General features: G+C 32.8%; 3 protein-coding genes across 3 annotated transcripts; 1 reads left to right on the top strand and 2 right to left on the bottom strand.

The window, feature by feature from the left end:
* Window positions 1-643: 643 nt before the first annotated feature.
* Window positions 644-1,975, bottom strand: LOC122588484 (probable F-box protein At4g22030). The gene has a single exon (XM_043760617.1). The coding sequence runs from the start codon at window positions 1,973-1,975 to the stop codon at window positions 644-646; it is 1,332 nt and encodes a 443-aa protein (XP_043616552.1).
* A 1,656-nt stretch (window positions 1,976-3,631) lies between these two features.
* On the bottom strand, window positions 3,632-5,784 carry LOC122582567 (probable serine/threonine-protein kinase PBL22). Its single transcript, XM_043754979.1, has 5 exons — window positions 5,139-5,784; window positions 4,809-5,039; window positions 4,391-4,725; window positions 4,063-4,323; window positions 3,632-3,956 (listed from the first exon to the last, which is right to left on the bottom strand). The coding sequence occupies exons 1-5, from the start codon at window positions 5,782-5,784 to the stop codon at window positions 3,726-3,728; spliced, it is 1,704 nt and encodes a 567-aa protein (XP_043610914.1). The 3' UTR covers window positions 3,632-3,725.
* A 6,359-nt stretch (window positions 5,785-12,143) lies between these two features.
* LOC122608076 (equilibrative nucleotide transporter 1) lies at window positions 12,144-14,594 on the top strand. The gene is made up of 2 exons (XM_043781165.1): window positions 12,144-12,714; window positions 13,668-14,594. The coding sequence occupies exons 1-2, from the start codon at window positions 12,198-12,200 to the stop codon at window positions 14,396-14,398; spliced, it is 1,248 nt and encodes a 415-aa protein (XP_043637100.1). The 5' UTR covers window positions 12,144-12,197; the 3' UTR covers window positions 14,399-14,594.

The following is a 14,594-nucleotide window of genomic DNA, read 5'->3' as shown; positions in this document are numbered from 1 at the left end:
CAACTTTGCCCTTAATTAATTAATTTACACCATAAACCCTTATTTTAATACTTAACACTTTAAACCCTTATCTTCTAAAACTTTTCATTATCACAATTACACCAACCTACACCACTTGACACCGCCACCACTACCAACAGTACCATCACCGCCACCACTAGACCGTCTTCTACACCACCGCCGTCGCATTGCGCGGGTACCATGCTCGTTTATATATTAAGATACCAGACTAAATGCATGTGATGGAATATGTCCAAATTTTATTTCCTTTATAAAAAAAAATAATCAAACAATACGTGTAGTCAATCCGTATCACATGTTTATGATTTTGTTAAGTTTCCATATATACATTTGATGAATTGAATAGATTAATCAGCAAGAAATTGATATGCTCCTAATTTCTAAACCAAAAAATAAAGATTAAAAGAATATTTGGCCAATGATGTCCAATCGATCTTGTTAGAGGCACTCCTAGTTTACCTAAGGGATGGCAAAGCCATAGCCCATGGGCCATGAGATTCTTCCCCTGAATACTTGTAACGCCCACTTTTAAACATCTCGTTGTCTAGGGTACGTACAAGACTGCATTATTATAAGGTGAAGTTCTTATCCGACTGAATGTTTGGAAAAATAAAATATATGTTCAGAAAAGCTTGCTTCCAAACTCTTCAATGTCGTCCGCCCCTTTCCTTGCATAAGAAGCGGCAACGTGTCTAAGCTCGGACAGGCTTCTTCCGAGACGCAATGCAACCTTCATCTCAAACACTTGGCCATTCTCTCTGCTCTCCAAATCTTTTTCCTTCAAGTTTGATTCTATGGATTCCTTGATCATCTCAAAGAAACCAGCATTGCTTCGGTACATCTCAAACACCATCCCGACCTGCCCGCCGTGTTGTACCGTGTTCACAACGCTTGCCATGGCACCTCCCATGACTCCAAGCATCATGGCCCAAGAACTCATAATCATATGATCAGGAGGAGATACATTACTAATACAAGCTGAACCAATTGCTCCTAAGCCGGTTAGCAGAGGACCGGCTATGGCTAAAACTTTGTTAAGCTTCACGGCCTTTTTGCCTAACCTCAAGTAATCATCTTTATCTTTTATCTCTAAAACTCTAATGATCTCTCTCATCTCCTCTTCCAGTTCATTACTCCAGCCATTACCATTATTATCTTTTTGACGACGACGACCATTAATATTAATAGTCCTTGGTTGTTGTTCATCTGGCCACCAAACCGCTGGTTCTACTTTGGCCGGAAACTTTTCAAGCATGACACCGATTAAAGGAAGAGGGTAGGCTCTGTCTATAGCTAAAACTTTCTTCATTGCTTCATCTACATCAGTAATAGTTGGATTGCGGCCGCCTATAGCTGCTATCTTTGTCTTGATTTCGGTTTCAAGCTGCTTGAACAAGCGTGCAGCGTTTCTTTGTTCTTCAGCCAGCTGAGACGGTTGGATTTTGTTCATGATTACCAACATCCCAGTTGCTGCCAAATACAAGAAAGTAGATGAAAGTTTAAGGGCTTCCAAAGGCGCACCAGCTGGTAAAGTAGTAGTAGTAGTAATGGCAGCCATGGTTGCAGCCGAAAGAGTAATGGTATTGATAGATGTCAGCAGGAGGCTGTTCCAGTTAGCCCTTTGCTCTCCAATGTTCTTATGCATCTCCACCCGATCCGACACTGCCTCTAGTATCAGATAAAGCTTTTCCATGATCACTTCATGGTCAGGAGAGTAGTTGACTACTTTAGGGCTTTTGCTGTTAGTTGTCTTGTTGGGAGAAGAAGAGATTATTCTTGTTGAAATTTCTTCCACCAAACCAATGTTTGGTGCGAACATACCCTGCAGATTATTTGTGTTAATCCTCCTGGGTAAATGGATAGCAGTCGTTGCGACATCTCTATGAGAAGATGAAGAGCCGAATAATGTGTTTGAACGGATAATAATGCTTGAAGCTTGATTAATGGCAGCCATAGCACGCGAGTAGTATATAAATCCTTTTTTTTTTTTGTAAAGAAACTAGCTAGAAGTGTATTGATGTTAATTAATTATATGATCACTGGGTGTGGATATTGTTTGTCTAGATTTTAAAAGGTTGATATGTGTGTTGTGAAATGAAATAGATATATGTGTGTTTATATAGAGGGGGGAGCAGGTATTGAATAGAAATTAACTGATGAAGTGGTCAAAACATTCAAACTTTGAATGGATATAAAAAAGTGTGTTGACATCATACTTGCAAGCTAATATAATTTGGATGGACTGTTTCTTAACAATGCCCTATTTTGACCCTGACCAATTATTAACCAGGAAAATTATATGAGTATATGTTAAGTTGGGAGAAATCAATTGGAATCGTTTGGGTTCAATTTGACTATTTGAGTACAATTAACTAATTTTGACAAATACTATTATTACGCATAACAATTCAATTAAATCAATCAATGTATTAAACTTTGACAAAATTAGATGTATTGAATTGAAAATTACTACTTTCCCTTGGCGGGACAAACTGACAAAGTAATCTTATAGGTTTGTGGATTTGTGAGTACATTCATATTATTTCTTTTTTAATTTGGTATTTTGTTATCATATTTGATTTATCCAGTATAATTTACATACTTTTTGTTAATATCTAAATGTGATCTTTGCTATAAAAATGTTTATGATATTCATATTTTAGAAATGTGTTGTCTCAAAAATATATATGTTTTACTCATAATGATTTGCTTTTATTAAGTTACGTATATTTTTCGACATTTTTTTTGTTTATATTCATGTATCAACAGAATAAATAAGAAATAATCATATTGACCTAATCAAAGAAACTATTAATTAACACTAACTTAACTAAGCAACATTTATTACAAACTGCGCATTGCACTGGTAAAATACTTAGTAGGCTAGTAATAAAACCATAAGACTTTGGAGTATCAAGTAATTTGTATCCATAGAACATCTACCACGACATAGATAAATAATCGATAATAAATAAATAGTAGTTAGTGTCGTTCCATATAATCATCGTTGTCGTGGACTGCTATTTGCAACTTTTCTCCCTAGCTTTCGTCTCTAGCTTTCTAATTAAGGAGTTGTAAGGGTCAGCCGGTCAGGGTGGTGAAGATAGTTCAAGAATAGGGGCAACTCAAGCTCACACTCGACTAACCCAATCTCAGACTCTACCAACCCAAAGTTGGTTCACCAAACAAGTTGACAAAAAGGATGACTGCTAGATTATCTCCAGATGCAGCAAAAGGACCAAAGGGCAAGAAGAAGAATGCGAATCACTTGGCCATATTTATGGCGAGCCTGAAACTAGTTCATACGAATCACTTATTCCTATATCACCCTGTCATGTTTATGACGAGCCTGAAACTAGTTCGTTCGAATCACTTATTGCTAATTACCCGGGCCGTATTTTTGATGAGCCAGATGATGAAACACTTACTAAGTAAGTGGTTTATACTTTTGAATGTGGTGACATATGGCGATGCAAGGTTTATACATTTGGCTGAAAACACATCCACTAAAAACTGGTTAAGTAAGGTTCATGATGATGATGTTTGTTGTATAAAGGTGACAACCACAATGGGGCCTCCTGATGATGCTACAAAAAAAATTCCTGGTTAAGGAAGGTTTATACACTTTCCTTGTTGAAAGCGTGTATGAAAACGTACAGTAATTACTTTGTTACAATACTAGCCAAGTATGCGAGCTTTTTGATTTAGACAATGTCGGAAGAAAAGGAAGGTTTAAGCGACCGATCTCTTAGTGACACGTCAAGAACCCTTTCGAGTTCTATGACTACTTGCTCCATTGAAGGCCTTTGTTGCTTTGTCCCGATACATGAAAGAGCTAGGTTTGTCATTGTTTCAAATGCCTTAAAGGAGTAATCTCCGTTAAGTTTTGGATCAGCAAACTCTGTCAAGCTCCCTCCCCTTGTTAGTGCCTTTGCCTAATCGACAACAAACAAAACATTGGTTAAGTGATATGTGTAATCCTTTTGACGGATGTTAAGTTACAAGAAACATTTGAGTTGAGGACCATTCGTAGTTTCTTACCATCTTCCCCAACGACATTGGCCTTTGCAAGTCTATATTGATCACCCTTTGACCAGAAAGAAGCTGTAATAGCACTATCCCAAAGCTATAAACGTCCCCAGATGCGTTGACACGGCTATTCTTTTGATACTCAGGATCCACATAACCAAATGTTCCTCTAACTTCTGAGCTAACATGAGACAGGCCCGTGTCGATGATCTTAGACAATCCAAAATCAGCCAACTTTGCTTGAAAGTTCATGTTCAATAGAATGTTTGTCGGCTGCAAAAATTTAACATATTAGACCCGCCATAAATTCTCAACACTGATACCGATACAGTTAAGTTACCTTTATATCGCGATGAACGATGCATCCGCCAGGGTAAGTATGAAGAAACCATAGTCCACGAGCACAGTCAATAGCGATTTGAAGACGTTGGATCCATGTTAGCACTTTATCTTTACTAAACAACCATTCAGAAAGATTTCCCCAATGACAAAGCTCGTAAACAAGAAAACACTCGCCTTCACCCTCACAATGATCCAATAACCTTACGAGATTAGGATGTCTTACAGGGGACAAACTTGTAATCTCCCTTACGAATGTCTCCATTTCACCATCGTTCACGATGTGTTTGATTGCAACATCTTGACCATTCGGTAGTACACCTTTATACACTTTACCTAAACATATCAAACCACACAGACTAAATTAAAAAGGTAACCAAACAGAAACGCTGACGTATCAAACAGTAAAGAATTCTTACCAGCGTTTCCTTCACCGATAAAGTTAGAAGCTTTGAGATCATTCGTAGCTGCATAGACTTCCTTAACTGTTAACTTCGTGGTTAAATCTGTTGGAATAGGCGAATTCAATACACAAACACCATCTTTGCAGTCGGGTGGCTTTCTGGAGACTTTTTTTCTGAAGAAAATCCACAATGTTGTGATTAAAATCATCACAATTCCAATGAGACCTCCTATCAGAATCCACAATCCTGCAATTTTTTTTCATAATATTAGCAGGACGGTTTAATATATATGTGTTTGAATAAACTTACACTTAACATTTTATGTAATTTTGAAAAATAACAAACCTATGCTAATTCGTTTCTTGTGTTTATGATCATCATCTTCAAGATTCTGAGATTGATTCTGACCAAGACACTGATAAACTGCTCGAATCCATTTCGGGTCAGAAACCTTTCTACTCACCATCGAAACAAGCACAACAAATCTACAAATTTCGGTTTCTTCACTACTACTATTCATAGTCAAACCGCCAATCTTTTGCCATCTTTCAAAACAAGAATCACAGCCGTTTCTTGAATCCAAAACCGCACAATCTTGGTCTAAACCAGTTAACGAGCTTTCAAGCTTGTTAGCAACATCCGTTAGAGAGAAACTCGAGCAACTGCCTAGTCCGGATGTTAGCTTCTCCACACCACAGTTCAACAGATTTCTTCCGTTGCTACCTTCTAACGAAGATCTACAACTTTGTTGTTGTCTCGAGTTCAAGAAAATTGACCCGGTTTGGGTTTGGTTCGCGTGTACTGATAACGCGGATAGATATTCTTCAAATGGTGATTCGCAACATTCACTGTCGATAAATCCGTTCCAATTAGCATTTTCACAACTTTTTGAGGTATGTTGAATATCAAGTACACATTCATCTGTAGCAAAAACACTTGTAACAAACACGAACACGAACACGAACACAAAAAATGGAAAAGTTGGGATCATTTGAGTATCATATAAGGTTGTGATTGAAATGGGGTTAATTTATTTATGTGAATTTTTTGATAGGTTATATATTTATGAGAATTTGATGCTTATGGCATTTTTTTGTAATATTCGACGAGAATAGAAAGAATAGCATAAGAAACTACACAAAATACAAAGAGTCACAGACTGTGTGATTATATTTCGTAAGAATTCATATACTTTTATGATATTGGAAATATTTAATTAATTTATTTTACTAGTTAAGTTATAGAACTGATGCCTCATCAAGCTAGCTAGCCGGCCATTCCATTTGGAAAAGGTCGTGTGAATTACAATACTATTTCCTTTTTGTAATATGCAAGTTTTATTTATGTATATTTCAATTTCTCACAAATGAAATATTGATAGCTGGCCACAGAAAGAGATGTACATAATGACTTACTAATTAGTGGTCCGCTAAGTGAAGTGTGAAATTATTGTGTTTAAGTTATACCTGTAATTATTTATGTATTACTATGCGGGTAGTTTAATCTTGACCCAACCAGTGCAGTCTGTTTTTTAAAACATCTTTTATTATATAAAAGAACACTTGCTCTAATAACTTATCGACTAATCATAACTTTCAATTTTTTAAAGTTGACTTTTGTTTTTAATTTTGACTTTAATTTACATTTTTTTTGTTTTCCATCACAATTTTACACTTTTTACCTAATAATTTTAATATATTAAATTAATTATAATAGATAATCTAGATCCGATAGGATAATAGTTAATATTTATCTAATAGAATTATAACTGATATGTATCAATTGTCTTTAATCTATATTTTTTATTCAATAATTTTAATATAATAAATAGATAATAATAACCAATAAGTATCCGATAGAATAATAACTAACATTTATCCAATAAAATAATAACTGATATATATCAAATAAAGTAATAACTAATATATATCTAATAACATGCTCTATCATATAGATATATCTTTCATCTAAAGATAATACATTATTTTCGATATAGAAAAATTAGAATGTAATACATCATGTATAACAATAAATAAAATAAAATGATGGCGTTCTATTATGATTTTTTTAATTTTCGAATATCCATAAGTATTATATTTTGTAAATTAATAACGTTGTAACCCCGTGTATTATAAATTCTATCATCATTGAAATTAATCCATATATAATCGAATATAAGTGTAATTTAGTTTACCTTTAAAAGAGTAAACTAATCCGTGCATTTTAACTTAGAGCTTTTGTTTTAGTGGATTTGATTATCGTAATCGGAATCACTGGCGCAACTACATAGGGGGGAGGGGCGCCCGATTCCCCGAAATTTTTTTACGATGTAAGGGTATATCGTTTTCGTGTAGAAAAATTTTAATATACTCGGTTTCGAACCCCCATTTTAAAAAAAAAAAATTTGTGTTAGGGAAATGAAAATTTAAATCCCAACCCCCCTTTAAGAATTTTCTAGCTTCGCCACTGATCGCAATAGGAATAAATATATATATAAATAAGTTGTAATATGTAGTACATTTTTTTCAAGTATATAACTACTACAGTGTATCGTTCGTCTTCTTCTATAAGTCCACCACTAACGTCAATATTCTTATAATAGTATTATTATAAGTGCATGAAAACGAAGTTGATTTTCATAATACAAAAGGCATTACTAAAAATGAGGTTAATTATGTAAATGTAACAGAAAATGCTATAAAATCTTATTTAGTATACATACGATAAGCATATAAGAACAAAGGGATACAATGACATTGTTCTTGTCTCCTCTCTATAGCATATTTCTATTAATTTGACTATAAAAAGTCAAATGTAACAATGTCATAAGTATTAAGTAAGAGGATCATGGTATTACTTCATGTCATATCGATTTAGTAAGATTTTATGGATTCTTGTCTTTTTTGATTAACAAGTCGGGGTTTGAATTAAAGCTAACGACTTTGTGGCTATATATATGTCGATACTTGTATACTTGTATGTGTACAGAGACAAAACATCCTTCGCGATACATTCGAATTGAAATTCATAAAATAAAAATGCAAAACTCATAACACTATCATGAATACTGAATGTGTCATTATACTTGTTACCAAACCCAAAAATCTCTCGAACTATATAGACTATATCTCTATCGATCAATATACTACATTATATATATCTATATTTATATTACATTTAAAAATAATTTTTAAATTTTGACCTTTAATAGGGTCAAGATGTCTCCAATGTACTTTATTAGTAAAGCTGGAAACAATTTCAAAGAGTCAGAATGTTTCCATCCTATGTAGCACCGAAACGGATACGGCAAAGGGCACGAGAACGATACGGGAACAGAAAACGACAAAACTAAAAAATTTAGGATACGGGTACGGCAAAGATATGACAATAAAAAAGTTAAAATATAAAAATATATTAATTTTATATAGAGAAAGACTTGAGACTTCAGAGATTATGTATAATTATATATGTATAGTTTTATAACATATGTTTAATGGTGACCGGTGATCACGGATTAAATTTGTAATAATCAATTTTGGAATAGAAAAAGCTTGATGGTGATCTCGATTGTATAATGTAGTTGGTTTGTGTTAGGGGGTATGCATAGTCGCAAAATGACAGTCGTTTTTGGAATAGAAAAAGCTAATTGAAATCCTAATATTAATTAGAAACGGTATGGAAGCTTCATAGAAACGTTTCGGTATATATGGAAACTTCAAGGAAACGTTTCGTACGAGTTTCTGTTCTCATGGAGTTTCCGAAATAGATACGCCTACCTGCTTGGAGTTTCAATGCATCATAGTTTCCAACTATATGAGTGAGTATTTTTTGAATAAAAGTTAATTATTATTAAATAATAAATCAGTTATCATTAACATATTCCTTAAATGGGCTTGTAAAAGGGAGATAGTTATTGGACCTGCTTAACTTGATTGACGCAAAGGTCACAAGTCACTACCTGAGTCTTCGAACATCGAAGTTGGAACTTAACGATCTACTGTAAACCTTCTGGCTTCGAGAAAATGCAACCATTTATGGTTAAAATGATGACTAAAATTGCGGGTACAATTTTAAGCCCATTTTACCATAAAAGTTGCATTCATTAAGTACGAATGAAATCACAAGGTTTTTTGTGCTCAAATTATTCGAGCATACGTAGTTTTTGCCTTCGATATAACTAATAACTGTCTAATCAAGATATATTTCTAAACCTTTCATTTGACACTCCAATAAATCTTATTGGACAACTCTTTCCTAGCTCGATGGTCCACCCCAAACTTGTTTTTCTTACAATGAAACCAACACAAGTAGAATTAGTCATGGTTAATCTATAGTTTGAACTTTTTACTTGCAATCAAGGAATAAGATTTAATTGTCCACATTGTTGAATTTATAACTATATTTGTAATGAAATTTTGATAATAATTTACTTTTAGTTGCTACTAGATATTAGACCCGTGTCAAATACACGAGCTATACAACATTATCAATATAAAAATTATTACATGAAGAAAAAAAATACTTATACTTTGAATGTAAAAATTTACTTAAATTTTTTTTGAGATATTCTAATGTATATACTGAATGTTAAATCATATCAAGGTTAAAAAAATAATTTCATTTTCATTTGTTATAGTTGTTAAAACAATAAAAGTAGCAGCTGTAGGGTTTTTAAATATTTCGTGTGTTGTGATTATATTTGTATGGTTCAGTTTATATAAGAAGAATATGTATCTGTATCTTAAATATAATTAGATTACAATTACTAATAACAATGATAATTATCTTGATTATAGTCTGATTACAATTATTAATAGCAACAATATTACAATTAGTTTTATCACAATTAATAATATAATATAAAATATTAATTTGTATTAATAATGTTAAAATAAATATTAATTCGTGTTAATAATGTTGTATCCACTTTAACTTTTAGTTATATTTTGTTATTAGATAGACATTATATAATAAAGTATTAATTAATTTTAAATTAGATTAAAGTATAAATTGGTGGTAGAAAACTAAAAACTGAAAATTAATTTAGACATGTATTGATTTAGTTAATCTTGAGAAATTGAGGGTTGTCATTGATGAATTGAGGTTGGATCATTTATCTTTTAGTATATATTAAAATAGTTTTAATACTCGTACGATGTACGGTAGTTATATAGATTTTATTATAAAGAAATTCGAATATGTCTCATACATGATTCGTGAGTGTGAAATAAATTATGGTTAAAGTAACCCATGATCGAAACTAAGTTATAATAAACAGTAATGATAAATATAATATATGTTTAGTTAAAGTTTTGAGTTTACCTTAGATTTTAAAAATCACATCAAAATTGGAAAAGCATAAAGGATGATGACAAATAACCTTATGATTTCTGACCGTAAACTCAATTTTTGAAGTTTTCATGTTATTAACTTATTATAAGATAAAGATTAAAATAAGAGATGATTAAAATTAAGATTAAATATATAATTGTAATTAGTTAACTTAAATTTTTAAGAAAGTTGTATATTATTTTAATATATGTTAACATGATAAGTTATTAAGTTATAGTTTATCTTGACATCTAACTCATAGATAGAATTAGAACATCATGTATATATATGGATACTATTTCTAAAAATAATAAACATAATATAAAAGAAACGTAACTATATCTTTTTCCTATTGATATTATACGTACATGAAAATTCATACTTAGCCGTATTAATTTTAATAGATATATCTGTCGACTTTATTTAGATCAAATAATAATTTATCATATAAAGTTTGTTAAAATTAAATGATGACATCATTAAAAGTCAATTTAATAAAATTGCGAGATATGATTGATTAATAAGCTATTAGGTCAGTTGTCTTTTAGTATATATAAAGATTCCAGAAAAAAAATTGATAGAATAAAAAGTTGAAGAAGATAAGCATTTGACTAGTATTTAAAATAATATTGACAATTAAGTGTGTTCCACGAGATCTAAAACATTGTTGTATTTTTTAAGCGTATAAATTACTTTAAGAATCAATTGCTTATAAGTGATAACCTTCTATTTCAGATTTTTCGAAGAAAATTTATCATAGTTACGGTATTCGTAAATTTACTATATCTATACTATCTTATAATAATTATCATTATCTCTCTCATAAAATTGTTAGATACAAAATTATCATTTTACCGTTGATAAATTAATTAACATCATCAATCTCTTATTTTTTAAAATATCTCCACTAACCTTTTACATCAATTATATTAAATCAATTACCTACACCCACCACCAACAACAGTTCACCACGACCGCCGTCACCACCAACACTCGTCGTCACCACCAAACCGATGCCGTATCGTGTGGGTACAATGCTAGTTCATATTTAATAAAAATAGAATTATATATTTCATATATCTTTATTTTATTTTTTTCTTAAGTATCATTGTCACGTTGCGAGGACCTCCTTTTACTTGGGGATGCGTATGAATTACGATTTTATTGGAATCTGGCCAACAACGAAGTCCACACTAAGCCATTAATAATCCTTCAACTATGATTGATTTGCAAAGTTTGCTCCAAAGCTACAATTATTTCGTAAACAAGATTGATGTTTGTAGAGACGTGTGATTATGTTTTATCATGCAATATTTTACACAAACTTTTAAACATCAAAATTATTGTTATAATACATATACGTAAGTACATTAAAATAAGTATTAAACTAAATTAATAGTACAATAAGTTTTTTTCATTTAAAATAACCGTGAATCATGAAAATCATCATGCATCAATATATATTTGTGCTTCGTGAATCTTTGTGCATCAATTTTATCATGATCTAAGGGTCAAAATCTTATCCTATTTGTTTTACGTTAATACTTGTTTTTCAATAACTAACCCCAATATATATATATATATATATATATATGGATAATGGAGACATCTTAATTATTACCAACATGTCGGTAATAGCTATGTAGTTCTATTATGTGATGGCGAAAGTAGCGTGGACAGGACACAATGACCACGATTTGGCAATAAAAGTAAAGCGGTGAGACATGCTTACTTCGCCTTAGGATTAGAAAAAGTTAATGGTATTCACACAAAATCTACAAAAGGCAGCATGGTTTGGATCAATAGTAAATATTCTAGTCTCTGAAGACAGAGTTCATGGTAACTATTCACATCTACATTTACGTGATAAATGGAAGTAGTATGAGTATTTTTATTTTTTTCTTTACACAAAAGTTATAGATATACTTTAGATAGACATTAGAGTATAACTCCAAGGACCAGTTTCATAACTTCTTTCTCAACTAGACTTGTACTAGTAGTTATTTTCACACCACTCAACCTTCCGATCTCCATCTCATCAGAAAACCAATATCACCACCACCACCGATCAAAATGGGTGGCGCCACCGCAGTCAACGACACAGAATCACCATCTCACACCCTCCTTCCAAAGACCAAAACCCCAAAAGACACATACCATTTAGCATACATAATCTACTTCATATTAGGAACAGGTTACTTGATCCCATGGAATGCATTCATCACAGCCGTCGATTACTTCTCATACTTATACCCAGATGCGTCCGTTGACCGCGTTTTCGCAGTCGTATACATGATGATAGGACTAGTATGCCTTGTTTTCATAGTATTCAATGCTCATAAATCGCATTCTTTTGTCAGGATAAACGTGGGTCTTGGTCTGTTTGTCGTGTCTTTGCTTGTTGTCCCTGTGATGGATGTGGTTTACATTAAAGGACAAGTTGGGATATATGGTGGGTTCTATGTGTCGGTTGGGGCAGTTGGGTTGGCTGGAATTGCGGATGCTTTGGTTCAAGGAGGTGTTATTGGTGCTGCTGGTGAAATGCCTGAAAGATATATGCAAGCTGTTGTTGCTGGTACTGCTGCTTCAGGTATTATCTATGTATACATACTTATATTCATTTGAAAGAAATTATAAAAAGGTTCAAGCTTTTTTGTGAAATTGGTTAAGGGGTTTCATTTATTTGAATCTTTTTGAAAAATTGGGACTGGGTTTTCAATTTGGGATCTTTTTTGACTTAATTGAATTGGAAGTTTAATGATAGAAGTTTATGAGATCATATGATTAGTGGGAATTGGAGATAAGCGGTTTGATCATTGGGATTACTTGTGATGGTTGAATGTATGATTGCAAAATTTTCATCTTTGATTTACAATCATTAAGATACAGGATTGTTTTAGGAAGATTAGATTGTTTGCCTGTTTTGAGTAGATTTATATGCAAATAGAAGTTTAACTTGATTTAAAGATGAAAAAAAGCAGTGGATTTGAGAGTTTTTCTTGTGTAGCTTATTCGTTTGAAATGAGAAAGTCTTGAACTTTCGGCTCGTTGTATGAGGACCCTAATTCAAGTTAAAGCTGATATCCCAAATGCTGTTAATTCCATTGGTTGAAAAAACATTTTATCGTCTTTGGCCAATCTTTGAAAAGGCTGTGTTTTTGTAACACTTTGCAAGTGTATTAAAATTCAAATATCACATATGCTAAGAGTCTAGCAATCTTGTGTCTGCCAGCATTATGCTAAACCACATGAATATTGTGCACTTTTTCTCTTCTGTGATTGAGTGTGTGATTATCGTTTTGAACATGCATCATCTATTTCAAGAATTTATAATCCTGGAAAATGAGAATTTTGAATCAAACTTCATAAGAGTATAGGATGTGTGGTTGATATCAAGCTCATAACTTCATATTGTTTTAAGAGAGCAGTTTGTGTTTGTTTTGTATATTTGTGCTGACCAAGCTTGTATCCTTGAATATTAATTTGCTTTGATCATTTGCTTTTCAAGTAATCCTCACAACATTTTTACATCTATGACCACAGGAGTTCTCATATCTGCTTTAAGAATATTCACAAAATCGGTCTACTCCCAAGATGAGATTGGGCTAAGAAAAAGTGCTAATCTTTACTTCATCGTCAGTATAGTCGTGATGATAATATGCATTGTATTGCACAATGTAGCACACAGACTCCCTGTTATCAAGCATTACAATGATTTAAAGATCCAAGCTGTGAACAGTGAAAAGGAAGAAAATGGTGTTCTCTCAGAAGCCTTACGGCAATCAACATTATGGGATGTTGTTGGGACGATTAAATGGTATGGCCTTGGTACGGTTATCATCTATGTTGTGACTTTAGCCATATTTCCAGGTTATATTACAGAAGATGTTCATTCTCAAATTCTCCAAGACTGGTATCCAATCATCCTTATAGCAAGTTACAATGTATTTGACTTGATTGGAAAGTGTTTGACTTCCATTTATGTGATCGAGAATTCAAAGGTAGCTATAGGTGCTTCATTTGCTCGCCTTTTGTTTTTTCCGGTTTACTTGGCATGTCTACACGGTCCTATGTTCCTTCGGACCGAGATTCCGGTAACCCTTGTGACTTGTCTTTTGGGGCTCACAAATGGCTACTTGACTAGCTGTTTGATGATGGCAGCTCCTAAATTGGTGCAGCTTCAACATGCAGAGACTGCAGGGATCGTGCTTGTGTTATTCTTGGTCGTGGGTCTGGCAATTGGTTCTGTTGTTAGTTGGTTTTGGGTGATTTAGTTGTGGCTCTTGATGTGGTATTGTAAACTGTGTATGTGGATGAATATGATAGCACGAGGTAAATATTGTTTCTTTTTATTCTCTGATTTCGTTCCCGGTTAAGGGCAATTTCATTAACTGTAAAATGTTCCAACTATTTGATACGAACGGTTTGAATTAAAACTTCCTTGCATGTTTAAGCACCATTCTTGTGGAA

This window comes from Erigeron canadensis, chromosome 1 (genome assembly GCF_010389155.1).
Source record: "Erigeron canadensis isolate Cc75 chromosome 1, C_canadensis_v1, whole genome shotgun sequence".
NCBI lineage: Eukaryota > Viridiplantae > Streptophyta > Magnoliopsida > Asterales > Asteraceae > Erigeron > Erigeron canadensis.
This window is presented reverse-complemented; position numbering and strand designations above follow the sequence as displayed.